This window comes from Pygocentrus nattereri, chromosome 6, assembly GCF_015220715.1.
Source record: "Pygocentrus nattereri isolate fPygNat1 chromosome 6, fPygNat1.pri, whole genome shotgun sequence".
In the NCBI taxonomy this organism is placed as follows: Eukaryota; Metazoa; Chordata; class Actinopteri; order Characiformes; family Serrasalmidae; genus Pygocentrus; species Pygocentrus nattereri.
In genome coordinates this window covers 13,710,334-13,730,767 of record NC_051216.1, presented here as the reverse complement: position 1 = coordinate 13,730,767, position 20,434 = coordinate 13,710,334, and the positions used below count along the sequence as shown (strand labels likewise).

The window sequence follows — 20,434 nt, the reverse complement described above, 5'->3', positions numbered from 1 at the left end:
CAAAAGTCTTTACAGTGTGAAGGAAGTTTGCAGGAAAACCTTTTTTTTTTTTGGCCTTTTAAATGGGGTAGAGTGAATTGTACTTAATATGACCAGAGGCTTGAACTAACAAGGTAAAAACTGTTCGTTTGGCTTTAAGCCAAAAGTGAGTTATGCACTACTGATCACGTTGGAAGCTTTAGTCAGCCTCTTGGTTGGATCTCTCTGGTCTAGATTTAAAATGATCATTGTCTGACTCACCTGTCTCAGTTAAGTGTCTGTAATTTTTTTAAGTTCTGACTTTGAGGCCTGTTCATTATTCCAGTGAATTTAATGCAACAGGCCACAGACCTGCTCTAACCATCCGTCATTAATCATCAGTTGAAGACATTTCAGCAAATGGTTTGTTGAACCAAAATGCCACTTCCTGCACTTACTTTATTAAGATCTCTATTTTCTCCCTTTTTCCGTTCTTTTCCTCCCTACACTTTGGGACAGTAGGCTGGAGGGCAATAGGCTGTTCTTTGAGGGAAACCACAAGTAGTAGAGTGCACAAATTCCTTGTGGGGTATGCAATATATTCCCCTTTTATCACTCCCTGGCTTTTCTGGGAAGTGTTCCGATGGTGGTGCAATAAAAACATACTTTTAGTTATGAAATACGTTGCAGGAAAGATGAGTCTTCAGGCCTAGAACGCTTCATCTGTTCGAGTTGTTGAGCAGTGCTCCTGCAGCGTAATCAAGCAGAAGACATAGATGGAAATGAGTGTTCAGTATTTGAAAGCCAGTCATTCGCTCCTTTGGCCAGTATTAAAGAAAAACACGAAACCCTTCTTATCAGTGATATTAGGGCTTTCATGACGCCTTGTTTAATTTTGCTCACTCAGAATGATTGAAATGTACCTTCTCAGCGCATCAGCAGCGATTAGCTGTCAGTTTGTACGTGTGTGATGATGGTGCGTATTTTAAATTCTCCCACTCGTCTTCATTGCAGTAAGAAACAAAGCTGGATAAATGCATCATTTTGCAGCTCCCACTTCTTGTGCTCTGATAAAGACATTGAAATGAGTATTGCTGGATACCAATCCAATGAAATTTGCTATTTTAAATTCAAGCAGGCGTTATGCCCTACAATTAGCATTTAAGATGTTATTTGTTTTGTTATGCAGTGCTCTGTAGTGCAGAATTGGACATCTGAGCCTCACTAGCTTGACAGGATTCACAATTTTGTATTTTCTTTGGTGTTTTCTTATGAGTGTTCTTTTACTGCAGTACCCGGCATGCAAATACATCACACAGCCATTGGGAATCTGTATGGGGATCAACAAATCCTGACCTCCAGCCACTTATCTAGAGGCTAAAGTATATCTGTGGTGCTAGCCATCATTAATGTAGCAGTAACCTTGAACAGTCATTTTTCTTTTTTAAATGAATAATTGAGTTGAATAAATAACCCGTTTTTAAAAAGTAACCACCTCAAAATGGTTGTACTCTTTCAGAGATGTGCTTCCATCTTCATTGTATGTCATCTGAAGGTGTTTTTTGTCATTTTCAAACCTGGATATATTCAGAGACTACTGCAGCACTGTTGTAAGAGCCAAATAGGTATATTTTCAACAGATACGGTGATGGTTGCATGGTTCATTTTGGCTCTAGTGCCCCTTTAAGAGGAGCATCTAAAAGTAGACTATCATGCTCAAACTACTCAAACACTCTACTACCCCCAGGAAGATAAACACAGGTAACATCACATCACAGTGTGAGTGAATGCTATTTCAGGGTATGTTTGTTTGGATCAGGTTCATTCTTTTTTCCTTTTCCCACTTCAGTATCTGACCAAGCATTTTCTTCTAATACAAGCCTGATACTAATACCTGATATTGGAGTGGTGCCATTTCTAATATATGCATTTTTGCACTTTTTATGCAGTTTGGCAAAGACTTTTTAAAGACTTCCTTGCTTTTCTTTTTTCAATAAAGTATTTTGAAAACAAGCCTAAGGCTGTGCATAGTTTATTGTTCAATTATATCAGATTTTATTGTTTTTAAGCATTTTTTTAGCCCAGTTAATCATCAAAATATCAACCAGATAACACGATTACCGGTAGAATTGATTGTGACAGCCTGAAGTGATGTATATTAATAACTTAACAGCATCTCTTCTGGGAATCCAAGCCTCGGACTGTAGGACTTTAATTTTGCATGTGTTGAAGATGTGTATATTGCACTTTCACGCATCCTTGTGTTTCTGTTCACTTATTACTAATTCAAAGCGTGTGTGTGTGTGTGTGTGTGTGTGTGTGTGTGTGTGTGTGTGTGTGTGTGTGTGTAAGCCCACGAGTGTGCCGTGGCATTTGGAATTATTGAGGCATTATTTATGAGCAAGGCCGCTTGCTGATCAGACTCGACATAGATTCTTTAGTTGGCTCCTGGATGGCAGGATGTAGCTGAGAACACAAAACCGTGTCAGCGCTTTGGGAGATTAGACTCACAAAAGAGTTTTGTCCGGCAGGCGGACCTCCATAGAGACATCCCGCAGGACGGGTGAAGCACAGGGCGCTGTTACAGCTGAACTGCTGGTGAGAACAGTGGTGGATGCTCAGAAAAAGGGAAAAAGAGGACTTTATTATAGAGCGTGAATAACTTCAGACCACCGCTACAGGCCTTGGCTCCTTCTACCAACAGAGTCTTAGGTGGTATGCATGGCAACTTGGTAAATATTTCAGCTGGCTTGGCTTGCCACTGTCTGAGGTCATTCTCAGCTTGCGGAGCTGAAGTAGAAAAGGGCCGTAGGGGACAGTGCTGTCTTGCTGCTGTGCTTCTACAGTAATGACAAATCCTCCAGAGAGTTCTGCTGCAGTTGAAGAACGTTGGACTGTCTTCGTGACATGCTTTGACATGGCATGATGAGTGGACGGTTTTCATGCATGATGTCATACGCCCGTAAGTATTAGAGTTTCAGTTGTGGTTGCTTACAATGTCATCCTGAGAACTGCTGCACTATCAAATGGGTGGGTGGCAGGTTCGGAAAGTACTACCTTTTTCTTCCTGCTGCCATCATTGTGTTCTGACTTTATGGGTTTTTTAATCACATGCATAGGGTTGGGGAAAGATGAACCGTGTGAAATGTGGTGTAGGTTTTGCCGCTGCCAGGTTTAGCTTTGCTGGTGCTGATAGATTTCTGCTCAAAACCCCCTGATGAAGTTCTGCAAAGCATGAGGGTCGATGTCACTCGGTCTCTCAAAGGACATGCATGGATTCCCGTGGTGTCTCCTTACGCTACAAAGTCAACTGACTTAAAAGCCCACAAGTCAAACTGACTCTCTATCAACACCCCCCAATTGTCAAATTGCATTGTATCCATTGCGAGGGTTGAATCTGGCCATTGGCTCCACATTAGTGCAGTTGGTTTCATTCTAATGGCTTCGTCTTCTTCTTCAAACGTAATTGCATCTCTTTGTAGCAGTTATTCAGCTTTAATGAAACATAGCCTGCGATTTTGGAGAAATGATCCATGTCTTTGGACGTCTTCCACTTCAAACTATAAGGGAAGAAAAAAAGGAGTGGAAAAAAGGAATATGCGCTGCTCTCCAACTGCAGAGCAAGTCCTTGAATAACCTATAATTTGCTGACATTTAGCAGAGTGTAAACTCAGCAATGGCTGTAATGCTAACAGTAATCCATAACGTGAGGGAGAACTCTGTTTTAACCCTCATCTCGCAAAAAGTGTTGCTGGAGGGGAAAAAAAGCTCTCAGTTCAGACTTGCATAGTCTGTATGAGTGAAGCTAAAGCAGAACAGTATGCCCACCTATACATGATGGTTTGCAGTATGAGTTGCAGCACAGGTTAAGTTCTGCTTTTTAGGGTAGTTGTAGTCAATTTGGCAATCTGAACACTAAAGATTGAATCAAAGTATCTTTAAAAAAAAAGGGCCTCACAATATAAAAACAAAAGCCTATAAGTTATTTAGTGTTAGGCTCTAAAATTGGCAGCAATTTAGGAGTTTATGATGTGCCTAAATAAGCTTTTTATGAAAATAAAATTCAAAAGGGAGGCAAGGGAGGCAAAGGGGGGCAACCCCTGCTCTGTCCACTGCCTTGGCCTGTATAACATTAAAAAAAAAAAAAAATCAAATGAATTTTTACATTCAGTAACTCGAGCCTTACCTTTTAGGTAATAAACTATTTCTAATCCTGAAATTTATGATTTTTAATTTTATGGTTCCATCCATATGTGCATTACTGCTGGGTTTGTTATCCCACTGGTGGGGAACCTGAATTACTGTGGAGAATATCTTTATCTGCATGTTAAAACAGTGCTCCACTAATACTATTTAGAAGCAATTTTGTAATTATCACAGTGCTAAAAACCTTGTGCTACAACACCTGCATCGTTTAGAACACCAGAGTTATCTGCTTAAAAACTTCATATACAGTATGTACGACTGTATGCTTCAGTAAAAAGAGCGTAGTTAGCCCTGTTTAATGAGGTTTAGTGCTGATTGAAAAATCACAATGTTCAGACTTTTGAATTGTATTTTTAATTGTGGCAATACTGGGACTTTTTAATGTATGTTTCTACTGATTCATTTCAGAATTTCATGCATCATAAAAATGTCTTATTGTTTGGTCGTTGTATATTTTAGTCATATCACCCTTCCCTACTTTGAAGCTAGTTAGGATATGTTGACATACTTTGAGAATGATTTGATATTTGGATTGCACCATCTTTCAGGTGTGCCCGGTGTAGGTTAGCAGTTCTGGCTTGTTCTTTTCTTTCCTGCCATCATCTCTAGTGGTTTTGTCATTCTGTTTGAACTTTACTTCTTATAATATGGGCGTCACGACATGTCCATCATCCTGCTCTTTCTTAGCCATCTTCATAGTGAGAGGAAAGTGAGACAGGAGGTGTCAGGGCAGCTGCGTGCTTTGACTCGGAAATCAAACACCACAGAGGAGTTAATGTGGGTGCAGGGGGTACCAGCACCCTGAAACGATGAGTTTCATCCTTGGGGATCAGATAAAAAACACACACACACACACACACACACACACACACACACACACACACACACACACACACACACACACACACAGTGTCTCACTAAATGAGTTGTAGCGAGCTTCTCAATTGAGGTTTTCCTTCCTTAAATGAATATCCTCTGCGTAGATCCTGTGTACGTTCCACACTACCTCTTAGACATTCTACCTGTACCTAGGTAGACTCTACCTCCAGACACTACTTCCTGCTTGATGTCAACATCTTAAACTCTTAAAAACTGGTCAGTGGGTTCAGATTTCCTACTAAATAGTTCTATTCAAAAGTTTGGAATCGCCATACCAAGGTGTGGAATTACTTTTTCAGTGTTATAAGACCTTTTATTTTACTTATAAAACCATTTTATTGCAGGCAAATGTACAAAAGGATTCCATAATGTTGCTGCTATTCTTCTTTTGATCATTTGTATGATGCTGTAAATATTAAAGATTTGTTGTGATGTGTCCAGAATGATGATTAGAGCTGTAGATGGAGACTGTAATTATTGAAAAAGCTATATAACATTGTAAAAAAAAAGTCATATTAATATCTAAAATGCCCATCACTAGCCATGTTTACATGCAGCCTAATAAACTGTTAATAATCAGACTAATGGCTCAATCAGAATAGAATACGCCCATGTATACACCTCAATGGGAATAGTCTAGTCTTTGCCTGTGAACATAAGCTGGGGTTACACTACGTGACTTCTACCCTGATTCTCAGTCTGGCCGAGTCTGTGTTAGCTGTCTGTAGTCTGAAGTTTTTTGGCTCAGTTGAAGTTCACAGTTGGAGAGAGAATTTAGTAGTTGTGGTAATTGTGGTAGTAGTAGTGGTAGTTGTGGTAGTAGTGGTAGTAGTGGTGAGGGGCATTCAGATTTTTGGCCTGCAGATTGCATTTCAGACCGGTCAAAGTTTATCAAACTGTTTTGTTTGTTTTTTTGATCTCTGAGAGTGATGTACGTGTAAACTCCTCAACGATTCAATCTGAACATATTTCTGCAACAGCTAATGAAAACAGAGTTGAGTTTAAGGCACAATTAAGTTTATGCACAATTAACTCTACAAAAAATACACACTGATCACATTTTTAAATCCATGAACCTCATTTAGCTCATTTTTTCTTCTTTTAGCTGTTGCTTCTTTACTGTGTCCGTGCAAACGGCTGAGAAAATGGCAGTAGTGGTGAGCAGCTCCACGTTTGTTTATATGGGTCTCCTAGTAACAGGAGAGCGAGAGTTAGCGAGAGTTCCATTCGGTTCAGCAAAAGCTTAGACGTTGTGTGGTGTGTGTGATCCCCAATATTTCAGTCGCCCAAAAAAATCAGCAATCAGTTTTATTGTGTGAGATGCCCAGGCTTTATGTAATCTGTTAAGACTTTAAAATTCGTATAGTGAACCCGAGGCTATAGTCATTGTGGTCATCATTCTACCGTTGGAGTTTTGTGGTGATCCTTGCAGCACTACTTGTGTGTGTGTGTGTTGTACTTGGTGAAAAAAAGATTCTGATTCTGATTGTATTCCAAAATTCTGATTCCATATTCCAAAACTCTGATTTTGTATTCCAAAATTCTGGTTCCAGAGGCCTCCATAGTGCCGTGTTCCTCAGATGCAGTCCTTGGTTTTTAGTGTGCCAGGTGTAGGACCGTTAAGACTTAAAGACCTTAACATTAGTGATGGCTCACCTCCTTGGTGTCATTCATTTCAGCTATTGCTATGATAAAATGTGATGTTCTTCATAAACTCTGTCAGGCTGCCTTTAACAGCCTCTCTGTGAAGTGTCATCGCTGCTATCACGGCTGTGTGATATCAGGAGCATCAGGTTTCTCCTGAGCAGCTCGTGGGACACTCAGGGACTCAATGGGGTTGTTTTCTAAACGCAGCTGTGAGCCTCGGGGACTCAATAAACGTGCAAGTGACCTTTTGTTTACTGACCCCAGCTATAGCATTGTGCTAACAGAACTAGAGATAGTGCAGAGGTTTGGACAGCTGCCATTTTCATCAGAAACTAATTTTCTTCTTTTTTCCACTCGACTTCTTACGCCTCGGTCCGCCAGCGAACAGAATGCGGCAGTTTGTTTACGTTTCATTTATTTTCATGAGTCCCTCGAAGGTATGCTTCAGCGAGAGGCTAATCTGTTTATCTTGCTCAAGAAGCACGGGTATCAAACGCGTACAGCTCACTCTCTTATACATGATTTAATCTGCTTTTACTTGTTAATCACTGACGCTGTGTATGACTGACATCAACTTTTGGGAGACGGAACAGTTTTCCCATTGACTGCATGAGGGAAATGTGCTTTGGTGCCCTGATTGACCCATGAAGATGTAGGAGTTCTGTTAATTTGCTTGTTGTCTGGAGGAAATGCAGAAGTATGAAATGGAGAGCATATCGCTGCTGTCAGAGTAAAACCTCGTATCTCCAAAACTTTACAGGAGAACCAAAAACTCTGCTTTACTTTTAATGTATGTCAATGGAACCAGACTGCTTATGATGAAATTTACACACAAGGTAAAGGCCAACAGGCATTTTCAAATAATGTAAAACCAGAAAACGAAACTTTGTATTGAATTTGTGAGTAAACTATTCTTTTAAACTCCGTTGCTTCTCATTGCAAGAAGTGCAACATTTGAATCTCTGGTTCTGCCTAATGTGTTTGCTTAAGCTTTGGAAGATGAAAAATAGGAGTGGGCAATATGACAATATCCTTTGTTAGTATGATAAATTATATCGCAGTATGTTTTTCAGAGCATGTCGTGGATATCATTAGTACTCGAAGAGCACTGACCAACTTCATTGTTCTTATAAGGGGAGCATAATTAGGCCTGTTTATTGGATTTAGTGCAGTGTGTGCAACACTGAATAAAAATTATGTTCATAGGTTTGATAGATTTTTCGCTTGTTTTTTGTCTGTTTGTCAAACAAACCTCAGAGAAACAACGTGGACTATGACAAATGATGGCATATTTTTGCTATACTGCCCTCCCCTACGGCAAAGATCTCTCTGGAGTTACTGAGAATTTCCACTGCCAGATGATTCTTTATAACAGTGCATTGATGGGGGTTGATAGTGATAGTGGGAGTGAGTCAGTGAAGTGAATAGCCAATAAGCATGATTGTTATATATTCTAGACTGCTGATTGGCCATCTACATTCTACATGTACTTGTTATTAGTGGGAGTTGGTGTGGGGCAGTATGACTATAATATATCATTATTGTGATAATTGATCACAATACAATATGCTTTTCTGAACATATTGTACATATCATCAGTACTTGTAGAACACTTGAACAACCGTGTGTTTCATTAAAAAGAGATCAGAAAAAAAAATTGTGACATAATGAATATTTCTTGAAGTATCACGATATTGCGCAGTTCTGCAATGGGCGCATGATGAAATATAGATCATCTGGATATGTATTTCAAACTTGAATTGATAGTGCATTTATTGTGCTTCAGAAGAGCAGGATGTTTAGGCAGTACTGGGCTACTGTGTTAAAATATATATTTTATTAATTTTACTGTGTTGGTAACCCTACAGAAACGAACCTCTTTCATGGCAATACAGGTGGGTCTAGCTCTATATTCATTACCAGTTCTGTTCCATAAGCGTTTGTGTTGTCCTCAGCTGATGTGTACAGGAAAAATATCACTTATGAGCATCAGTCTGCAATATCCCCGGTTATTACCGTCAGTGTTTCTTGATTAGTCTGTAATCTGTCACAGTCTGTAAACATTCCCACTTCCAGGACTACACATTTCTAGTATGGGTCAGACACACTTTTTTGGGTTGAAGGTAGGAGGTGTTATATTGAAAGGTATTGTTCAGATATCAGCATCCAAGTCAAGGTGTCTGTATCGATATCAAAATGTAGTTCTTTTTTTCTTTTCCATTTGTCTCTTATGTTTGCCTCAGTTGGACAGAAGATCAAAGAAGAACTGGATATGTGTGGATGTGTGTGTGTGTGTGTGTGTGTGTGTGTGTGTGTCTTTCTGTGTATGATCTCTTGTCTGAGTGTGAAAGTAAGTGTGCATTAGCTGCTGTATATACTGAACCGGAAATATGCAGTGCTGTCCTCACCTCCTCTGTGTAGTGTTTGAGTGTGCCGGTCAGGTAGTCTGGCTCTCGGCACTGGGAAATGTGTTATGCTGAGTTCATTTGAAGTGATAATAAGCTGTGTGTGTGTGTGCGCGTGCGCATAGAATGTTAAAGCTATCTGTGTACCAAGCATTTGATTGGCTTGTTGCTTTCAGTTTTTTCTGGAGAAATGTACCTGAACTTCTGATGCGAGGACTGCTGTTAAAATCCTCTTTTCTCGCAATTATCTCAAAGAGCCGGATTCATCATCATGGAAGACAGCAAGTTGCAGCCTGACCCTGAGCTCATGTGCTCTAAAGCAGGGAGTATTTAATAAGTACTGTTACAGCAAATCACCCGCCAGAAGGGAACTGCTGCTGTGCTCTCGCTCACTTTGGCGTTCTGAATATTTCACATTGGATGAGCAATATATGAATCATGGCGCAGTTTTCAGTTCCTTTTTTGTTTTGGAGGCTTTTCGCCTTCTGTTATTGTCTAAACCAAGTGAAATGCTTGCTCATTGGAGTTCATCTCAGATGGTTGGCCTGACTAGTGTACAATGTTCCCCTTAATGACCCTGAGAAACCTTTAGCAGTGTGTTTGGGGTCATTGTCCTGCTGGAAGATTAAACTTCCTCGACCATCTGGCATCTTTTGAGACATCTGGTTGAGTCTTGGCAATTAAGGTGCCTCTGTTTATTTCACAATTCATCCTGATGCTGCCTTCACCATGTTTCAAAGATGAGGTGATATGGTTTGGATAATGAGCCTTTTTTTCCTCTGCATTTTCCTCATTCCATCTTGCTGGTACAGATCATTCCTTATCTCATTTGTCCACAAGGACTTAACAGACTGTTTTTTTGTACTTCTTAATATGGCTTCACTGATCACCACAACACCAGGATGGTAGAATGATGTCAGCGGTGTTGAGCATGTCCCTGTCAAGGTCACCCATATTTCCTTTTTTCCGCGGGACCAGAGCTAAATGAAGCACATTTTAAAGCAGAAGAACAAACCCAGCCTCTTCGGCGTTGCATTGGTGCCACTCACAAATGCTCTCCATGTGGCTGCACACAGTTTAATGCCTTGTTTATGCTTTCCTCCGCAAGTGTCACATGAGCAGCAACAACAACAGAAGGTCACTGTACAAAAAAACAAAAAAAGAAGATGCATGTAATGATGCTGGGATATCTTGGGAGCCACAACATTTTATGTCCATTTGACCATCTTTACTGTAAATATGTCTCAGTGTGTGCTACTAGCCTAGGCTTGTAAGCTTTAGCTCAGCTATAGCTGCTTTTCTCACATCTCTGGCAGTCAACTTTTCTGCAGTGGTAGAATGAGTGGTAGAAAAGTGGTAGAAGTGGTTTCTTGTAAAATGTCTCTCAGCGTTCAACTTATTTATGAGGCCAAAATTAGCTTCTTATCCATCAGCTTCAATTTCCCATTCCACCTTAAATGGTGCCTGAGGCGCCAGAATGTAACCATTTAAGGTGGAATGGGAACAACTAGCTGATTTCAGCCTCACAACTTTATAGTGTTTGACAGTTTTGTAAATGGACCAGGAAACCAGCGGAGTGCTTATAAACGCAGATAAATCCAATCTCCAAATTATCGATGTTCGTCTTAATTCTGTTGTCTACATTGCTATGGTGACCATCTTCAGGGTTTGAGGTTGGTGAATTAGCACTGATAAGGTACTTTAGGGCCTGTCTTCCAGCGTTTTAATGCTATTTATTGCTGTAATGGCTATAAAAGCAGAGATTTATTTTACTGCAGAGGAGGATTATTTTATTTTTACCTAAAAATCTAATTATACTGTGGAGCCGCAACAGCACAGTAAAAGCTCCGGAGCTGCATGTTGCCGATGCCGAAAGTGTGACCATAAGACACACTATTTAGGAACCTGCACTCTGGACCTGCTCTTAAACGGTCCATATCATAACCTGAATTTTCCTCACTTTTTTTGAAATAATAAAATTTGATATACTTTTGTATATAAACATTGTTTCGAAAGGTTTTTAACCTTACTGATGTCAGTAGTGTTTATTTTTGTAAAGTAAAAGAGAGATCAATAGGAATGTAATATTTGATCTTTTTTCCTTTTATCTTTCTTTTATTTTTTTACTTTTATCATGCAAATTGCCATTTGGCCTGTGCTGATTCAGTGAGCAGGTAAATTTCTCTTCTTTTTATTTTGGCTTATTGAGTTTAATTGAGCACTTTGTTTCTCTCTGCTGTGTCTCGTCTCTCCTGCTCTTCTTTCTCTCCATTCTGAAAGGCCTCCTGACTATTCCTGACTAGCTATGTGAAGAACTGGTCATGCTTCACCAGGGGTCACCGGGAGTGTGATATCTTTCAAAAGCCCTCTGCCTTTCTCTCACGTCTCTTGCCTGCTTCACTGCTCCTAACAAGCTGCAGCAGCAACCCAATAGGACCTTCCTAGCTGTTCATATAAGAGCATTTAAAGTTCAGAGTGTTAATTTGAACATTTAATACAGTGACTTCTACGAGAGAGTTAGAGAAATACAGAGTGTCAGTGTACCAGCAAGTTTTTGTTCCTCCTTCACACTCAGTGCGTCTATTTGAATTAGCAGTTTAACGTGAGCCTTTTAGAGGTCGTCTGCAGTCAGTGCATTCCCTGCTTTCTAAAGGAGTTGGCTTTATTCTGGAGAGAAATGCTCCACTATGGGTCTAACCTCTCACCAAAAGCACTTTCAGTCTCTCCGTATGTCACACTTCGGCTTTTTTAATGTGCCTGCTGAACAAAGACAGACGTATTTGATGAATTTTCTCTTTGATTAACACAAACGAGGCTTTGCCGAAGACCCGCAGAGACAATTATTCCAGAATATCTTTCTCATCCGTCGAGGAGGTGGAGGGCAATGAAAACATCAACTGCTGTGAGATCCACCTGTTCGTTTCTCTCTTGCTCTCTTGCTCACTATCACACACTCTGTCTGAGAGAGAGAGAGAAAGAGAGAGAAAGAGATTCCCTTTTCCTTTCCCTCTCTTTCTATTTTTCTCCCTGCCCTCTTTCATTCTCCTTGCCCCTCTCTCCCTCTGCCTCTCTCTGCCTCTCTCTGCCCCTCTCTCCCCCTCTCTCTCTCTCTCTCTCTCTCTCTCTCTCTCTCTCTCTCTCTCTCTCTCTCTCTCTCTCTCTCTCTCTCTCTCTCTCTCTCTCTGCCTCTCCCTCTCTCATTCCTTCTGCCTCTCCCTCTCTGCCTCTCTCATGTCGTCTCTCTCTCTTCCCCTGCCCCTTCTGTCATTCTCTTTACCTTTCTCACCCCCCCTCACGCTCTCGCTCTCTCTCACACGCTCTCTCTCATTCCTTTTTCCTCGCTCTCGCTCTCTCACATGCTCTCTCATTCATTTTGCCCCCCCTTTCTCTATCTCACCCTCTCTCTTCCCCCCTGCCCATTCTATCATTCTCTTTGCCTTTCTCATTGCCTCACTTATTCCCTCTCTCCCCCTCTCTCCCTCACCCCCCCCCCTCTCTCTCCCTCTCTCTCCCTCTCTCCCTCTCTCCCTCTCTCCCTCTCTCCCTCTCTCTCTCTCTCTCTCTAACTCTCTCTCTCTCTCTCTCTCTCTCTCTCTCTCTCTAACTCTCTCTCTGTGTCTGTCTGTTTATCTGTAGAGGTTGATGGATAGTCTGCAGTATTGTCTGTGCTGATCCTGGAGCAGCAGCGCTTTGTGCCTGAAGGCTGAGGTGTCACTGTGGCTCGTTTGTGTTGTCCGTCTCTCGGCTTCGTCGCACAGGGAGTCTGGGACGGCCCCTGCAGCTGAGCCTGCTCCGTCCACTCTCAGGGGCTACTTTCACATTACAAGCCTTGTTGCTCAATTACGAAGTTTGGCTTTAATGCGATGTTTTTGCCATGACTGTTTACATTCGGCAGTGTCAAATCTCTCATTACTGTGAAGGCACCCATACCCTGAAAGTTAGCAGCAGTTGATCTGTGTTTCTCACAGGAGGAGGAGGAGGAGGAGGAGGAGGAGGAGGAGGATTTAAAAAAATAAATAAATAAAATTTAAAATTCCAACTTGATCATTCTCATTATAGTTACATGGCCACATATTAGATATGCATCCAGTCTGGCAGTGCATGTGAAATTTCAGATTTCTGCTGAAATCTGGTTAAAAAAATGACTTCAGTGTTTAGACATCTCTGGAAAAACAGCTGTTTTCTGTGTTCACACAGCTCTTGTGTCACGTTTAAGAAAAATTTGGTTTAGTGGCATGTCAACCCTGTAATGTGAGCATATCTATCTGTCAGGCCTAATGTAGATATTAAATCATTGGTGGGGTCTGGATACATTTTGCCTGATTGATATCATTAGCCTACACGCTCAAGTGTGATAACACATAAACACAAACAGCTGAATCTATGTTTGAGCAATGGTTCTTGTCACAGGTGTCATCTGTTTCATGTTTAAATCCAGAATAAAGAACTTAAGGTCGCACCCTATTGGCAAACAGCTTGCAATAAGGTAATGCTACCACTGCTACTTCCAAGAGAGATCGATCATTCAGAGCCAGTCACACTGTCTCCTGTTCTAATGAGAGTGGATAGAGAGGGAGTTAGAGACAGAGTTGCTGAGCAGGCTTGGTAATTCACAGAGAGAAAGACAGCTGCATTGTGCCGCTCCAGCATGTCCAATATTGGGCCGATTGTCATGCAAATTCTCTGGCCGGCGTTTGATTTGAGGGAGCGTAAGGCAACGCCGTGCTTCAGTTCCTGGTGAAATCTGATAAGCTGCCGATGTGATGTGCAGCTGGAGAGATGAGAGAGGAATACATTCGTTACCAAGCTGAATGGAGTGGAGCAGTTATTAAACTGAACCATAAGGCATATATGCAGACTCTCATTTTTAATTCTAGTTTGCAGTGTCAGATACGCCATCGCAGATCATATAAGCACCAAAAATACTCTGGAAAATTGATGGTGTTTGCTCAGTCTCACTGTTTCTCTAAATGAGTGCTAAGACTGAGGCCTGTTCAACTGACTCCTCCAATGCCACATACAACTTTAATTGAGCCTAAAATTGTGACGGACTGTAGCTCAACAAACTTGTCTGAGGCTGACTGTAGCCTCACAAATTCTGTCCAAACCTGAAAGTAGCCTGATGGAGTGCTGTTCGAGCCTCACTTGCCGTCACAATTCTGTCCCACCCCAACCTAGCCCACCACACTTCTGTTGGAACCTGACTGTAGCCCAACAAATTATCCAAACCCGACTGTAGCCAGACATTCTTTCCCAGCCTGACAAAGTTCTGTCCTAGCTGGACTGTTGCCTGACAAAAGGGTGTCCTAGTCAGACTGATGCCTGAGAAAATTCCAGCCCTATAAAACTGTGTCCTAGCCGGATTGTCCCTCAACAAATTCTGTTCCGGCCCAACTGTAGCCCTACAAAATAGTGTCCTAGCTGGACTGTCACCTGACAAAATATTGTCCCAGCTTTACAAAAAGACAACGTCCTATAAGGTTTTAGTCTTGTTAAACTTTACGTAATGCATGATTCTCATGCTCTGCTCTACTGTCACGTAAAAAAAGATCTGACCTGAGCCCAGCAAATATTTCAGAAACTACTTCAACAACTTCAGCATAAGTAGTCAGATGTCGTCACGCAAATATTTCAGGCTTGACTGCTCTCTCTAGGTTTCTTCCTTGATTTATTTACCAGTCAAGCACCTAACACCTGATTTGACTGGTTATCTTCCTTCATATGAAGGACATTAGTGTATTGGTTATGTTTTGCTGCTTTTTTTTCTTTTTCTCTTTGTTTTTGTAGAGTACCATTTGCCATGAGAGTAAAATAAGTAAGGCTTTCTGCGTTGCAACCTGTACCTGTTTACATAGCAAACAGTCAATAATCAGGCATACAAGCCTTTACCAAGCCTTTAAATGAACTCTTTACTCTGAAACGCTAATGCAGAAAAAACATTCAAAACGCTTATCAGGCCCTACTAAATGAATTTTATAAGTAGTCTTTTAGAATGACAAGTTAGCCTTGCCCTTTACTTTAGTTCAGTGATTGAATTCATCAGATAATAACCAAACCTTTTATGAGTTTGATTTAAAGAATACTTCAACAAAAAAGGCTAACTCACACAGTTCACCCCAAATGTAGGCAATTGGCCAAGACTTGTGTGGAGGCCAAAGTTTGGTTCAGGAATTCTGAGCCTGATGTAGCCAATAATCAATGGAAGCTCATATACACCAGTTAGCATTGTGCATACCTAAATCATCACATCCATTAACCTCCATAGCTCCAGTACTAACCTGAAGAGCATTAGGACTTCAGATGCCAGACGTGTATTGCCAGGTTGGGCAGATGGAGACTGAACTACAATGTACAGTGATGCTATAAGAACATTTGCTTTAGTGAAAGAAACCAGACTAAATCACCAACAACCACAGCCCAGATTCCACAACTCTTGCTGGGGCAACACTGTCTTGCATAACAGAAAGATTAAAACATCCGCCTGAAGCCAGATTTATTACTGGTTGATGCTTTATAGCTTGGTGACCTGATTCATTGCCTTTTTGAGGGAGTGCCTTATTGATGAAGGGAGTGGTTGGACTGATATGAGGAGGAAATGACTACTGCGTTCCTTCAGGTAGTACATGAATCCTCTTCCTCTGGTGAAGGTGGTTTTGGCCTGACCCAGCCCTGCCTGCAGACAGGTCTTAACAGAGTGTACAGTGTGTTTCTTGCTGTTGCAATGGTACAAGCTCTGGTGAATGTTTCCGAAGGTGTTCTTCCATCCGGACCCCAACAGCTCCTCTGTGGAGGAGAGAGAGGGAGCGTTCGTTCTCTTCACTCACAGCTCCTCACCTCTTTGATCCGCTGTAAGCTCACTGCAGGTAGGCTGTCTGACCTTTATGGCTGGTGACTGTGTTGACTACACAAGTTTTACTAATTCTTATTCCCATCATTGAAAATGAATGTTTGTTTGATGTTAATGTTTGCTGCACTTTGTCATATTTTTAATTTAATAACATGTACAATGCACAATGTACATATGTATAAATATGTGCAATTAGGTGTAGCTATTAAGTGTACAAATTGTTTCCACTATAGCTTCCAAATTCCCTCTTAGGGATCAATAAAGTACCTTTGTATACAAATGTTCTGGCACCCCTTACACATTTAGTTGATTTCCTAAGAGAAAGGTGCCCTTCCTTTACAGAGAACATACTTTACGGTACATTTTAAGACCCAATTACTTGAATTAGTTAATTTGCTGAATATATTGGGATGGAAAAAAGCATGAAAATGTGCTCTGTGCTCATGTTAAACTCAGGAAATGAATAGAAATTGTGCACTAAAATTTGTCAAATTAATAAGTTTATTCTCTGTAGAGATGTGTTGGCTTGTTGTAACGCAGAAAAAAAGTAATTTGACTAGGACTGTTTATACTTATCAGTCTTTTTGTCTGGCTTTCTTTCTGGATGTTTGTCTGACTGTCTAATTCCTCATCAGTCTGGCTCTGTCCATCTGAACAGCAAATCCAAAGTTCACATGGTCCCTTACAAATTTTTAGTCTGTTTCAGTATTTTTGCTTAAATTCTGTAATTTTACAGTGAATCACTATAACACAGCCTTATTATTGCTTATTTTTTAATAAGTAATTTAGAACATAAGAAATGCAACCTGTCTAATATGTGATGTGTATTGTTTTCATCCAAAGAATGTTTAGCGCTTTAAACAGTTTGCCAATGTAGGCTATGGAAACAGAAGCTGTTGGCAATGTTTTATGAATGTGAGCACCACTTTTTTCCATAAGCTTTAGCAGAGAATTTGCTTATTGATGGCCAAAATGTAGCAATTACTACTGCTACTACTGCTACTGCTACTGCTACTGCTACTACTACTACTACTACTACTACTACTACTACTACTACTACTACTACTACTACTACTAATAATAATAATAATAATAATAATAATAATAATAATAATAATAATAATAATAATAATAATTTCTTGATTAGCAAGTTAAGGTGAAGTCAGCGAAGCCAAAGGTACACAAGTTGCAACATGCATGAAATTATTGATGGAATCATGACAAACACAACTTTTTTTAATCAATGAAACAAAACTGTTACAGCTGTTACAAAAAAGTTTGATGGAAACTAGATACTGGATGGGAGACTAAATTGGATTTCCAGGTTCTAAAAGCTTTCGAGTTCTAACTTTTATTTTGGTTATGGGTCAGTCAGTAAATGTAAAAAAAAAAAAAGAAAGTCACTCTACAGAGTGATGGACTACATTAACAAGCTGTTAATTTAAATACATTTTTATTTGTGTAGAAAGTCAACTATCGTCAAGTGACTATGGACCACAGAACGAGGGCAAGAATTTCCATCTATGATCAAGTATTGCTGTCATTTCAAGAATTAACATAATAAAGCAGTGATTAATGCAGAGATTTCTGGCGTAGAAGTAGCTTTTTCTCATCAAATTACCACGACAAGGGTTATGCTAATGATACAACTATTACAACTATGTGCTTTCCTGTGTTCAGTATTTGAAATACCTCAATCATAACCTACCATTGAATATTAATATTGGAAACTGCTAGCCTGTTAGCTTTCTCTTTGCCTGTTAGTTGTCTGCTGAGTTGGTCAGCATAGTTTTAGTTTTTAAGAAAACAGTTTCACATAAAACCTGGTTTTTATGTGGGGTTATGTCCTGTGTTTAGTACTGATGCTAATGATAGTCCCATCATTTCATTTTATATGCTCAGTGGTTCATATGAGCAACATAATGGTGCATTACTTCAGATTCCAGTTGTTGTGAAATATATGAAGTGTTTTATCCCGGCTTTGAATGCGGCTCAGCCAGTCAGGTTTGAGTACCAGATCTATTCATTTTATAATTATCACCATGATTAGGCACAGCTAAGTGAGGCTTGTATTTGCTTTAAACGGTTTGCTGAAGCTCATAGTTGTGGCATAGCGAGGAACAGAAAACCTGTGTGTGGGGGTGGGGGTGTGTGAGTGAGTGAGTGTGTGTGTGAGGGTGTGGGTGTGGGTGTGTGATCTGTACTGTTACTGTACACGTTTTTGAATTGTTATGATGTAAATCTTTTGCTTCATCCATCTACCCCGAGAGTCTGTGTGCACCTTTTGCGTATGTGTCTGTGTGTGGTGCTTGTCTAACTGTTGAACCTGGGAAGTGTTCCAGATCCTCTGGGCGTGTCAAACAGAGTAAAACATTTTTCAGCTGTCGTTTATTCACTTGTCCTCTCTCTCTCGCTCTCTCTCGCTCTCTCTCGCTCTCTCTCGCTCTCTCTCTCGCTTGCTCTCGCTCGCTCGCTCTCTCTTGCTCTCGCTCTCTCTCTCGTTCTCTCTCTCTCTCTCTCTCTCTCTCTCTCTCTCTCTCTCTCTCTCGTTCTCTCTCTCTTTCTCTCTCTCTCTCTTTCTTTCTTTCGTTCTTTCTTTCCCCCACAGAAAGTCAAACATTTACAGAGGCTAATTATAGCCTTTTGCATTCTCTGTTGTCAGTCGTTTAATTACACATTACACAAACATACAAACTTTGGCTTTATCTTCCTCAGTGTGCACCTCTTCCTCAGCATGTGTCTGCTAGAGGTGTGTGTGTGCTGTGGGCTTTGGGCTGAGGGGATTTGGGGGGTAGACGTTGTGCCCTTTCTGAAAAGTGGATTTAAAACTCACAGTCAGTCATTAAAGCTGCAGGTCGCTTCAGTGAGTCCGTCATGTTTCTTTAAGAATCCGCAGCTCTGCTGGAAGGTTTTTGGTTTTAGGATCAAAAGCGTTAATGACCAGCTTGGGTAATTAGCCTGGATTGACTGTCTGTGTGTGTGTGTGTGTGTGTGTGTGTGTGTGTGTGTGTGTGTGGGTGTGTGTGTGGGTGTGTGTGTGGGTGTGTGTGTGGTTTTTTTTAATGTTTTGGGTTGAAAAATGTCATAACTGGGTAACTATGGAAAACCAGGAGAAAAAGTGTAGTACCTTGTAATATTGGAATGTGTGTTTTTATTTATAACAAAAGCACAATCTTTGTTCTTTTTTTAAACTCAAAGTTTACAAAAGTTATAACCATTTATTTTCGGATACTGTCAGACTTACGTTCTCCACCCATGTGTAAACGGAGCATCTGATATCTTTTGCATGCTAAACTGGCCACGATTACAGGGATTTTTTTGCTTGTGATTGCGCCATAACTGAGCTTTTTGGAGCAGTGTAGTTGTGAGACTGATGAAAATCTGTGAAGTTCACAACATTGTGCCTTTATTTGAAATATTTAATGTCTTTTAAGCTGGATAGTCTCTCATATTTGCAAAACGCAAACCCATGTGTTCTGCACAGGTTTGATTTTCTTATAGCTCCAGTTTAGAGACCACCTGTTCTTGCATATCAAACAAAAACACTGATCTACGGTTGGTTATTTTGCTCGCCAGTCAAACATCCCTTTCCTATTAAAGTAGGCGTTTCTGCACCAAATTAAGGGATACATTTGCCTTGTGAGGTAGTAGATGGAGCTTCAGCAGAATGTCAGAGGTTCGGAGTTCCTGAGATGAGCAGAAATAAAAACGCTTATTTCAGAATCACTAATGCCAAGATTGCAAAAGATCCAGCATGGTTCAGACTTTTAGATTTAAAGTATCTGAGATTAGTATCGGAAAAGAGAAAAAGCGGTACGCGTGCATCACTAGTTACATGCAATACTCTACTGCTTCTACTGGTCCATTCATCATGAAAGCTCTATTAAAGTGATGTCTGGCATTGTATAGAAACAAATATATCTGTATGTGTTAAATCAAAGTAAAATCACTTTTATTGTCTTGTAACATTTACACGTGTGTAGGTGAGTGAGAATTTTAGGTGCTTAGCCCCTCATGTAGCACAGTATTAAATACACAAAATATGCACGTTGCACTATCCTTACACAAATACAAAGATATAAAAACGATATATTATGTGAATAGTTAGCTGTATGTGAATACAGTTAGCTGGTGTGTTGCTGTGGAATACAGACGGAGTGACTTACGCTTCATATGGGGTTCATATAGGTCTGATTGTTCATGTGAGTCCATGAGTTCATGTACAATGCACAGTACATAGCTACTGGCTATTCAGCAGCCTAATGGCCTGGACTTCATGCTTCTGTACCGCCTGCTACTCGGCTCTAGCGAGAACAGGCAGTGGTTTGGGAGAGTGGAGTCCTTTATGGTCGTCCTAGTCAGGCAGTGGCTGGAGAGATGGAAGCTGAACCTCAATGAAGTGTGTATGATATGTTTCTCTCTAAAAACAATCCTTGCTCCAAGCACACATTTCCTTGAGTACAGAGTTTGATTTATGTCTTATGTGCCTTGA

General features: G+C 40.5%; 1 protein-coding gene across 10 annotated transcripts in view; it reads left to right on the top strand.

The window, feature by feature from the left end:
• LOC108423891 (plakophilin-4) overlaps positions 1-20,434 on the top strand; it is a 172,067-nt gene that overhangs the window by 10,451 nt on the left and 141,182 nt on the right. For 7 of the 10 annotated variants that reach the window (XM_037539410.1, XM_037539408.1, XM_017691506.2 and 4 more), the window contains exon 1: positions 15,789-15,958. The exons of 2 other annotated variants lie outside the window; for them this stretch is intronic. In XM_037539410.1, coding sequence (XP_037395307.1) covers positions 15,817-15,958 — 142 coding nt within the window. In that variant the 5' untranslated portion in view covers positions 15,789-15,816. Of the gene's footprint in view, positions 1-2,805; positions 2,921-15,788; positions 15,959-20,434 lie in introns of those variants that run through there. One more of the 10 variants, XM_037539413.1, reaches the window with a different exon arrangement.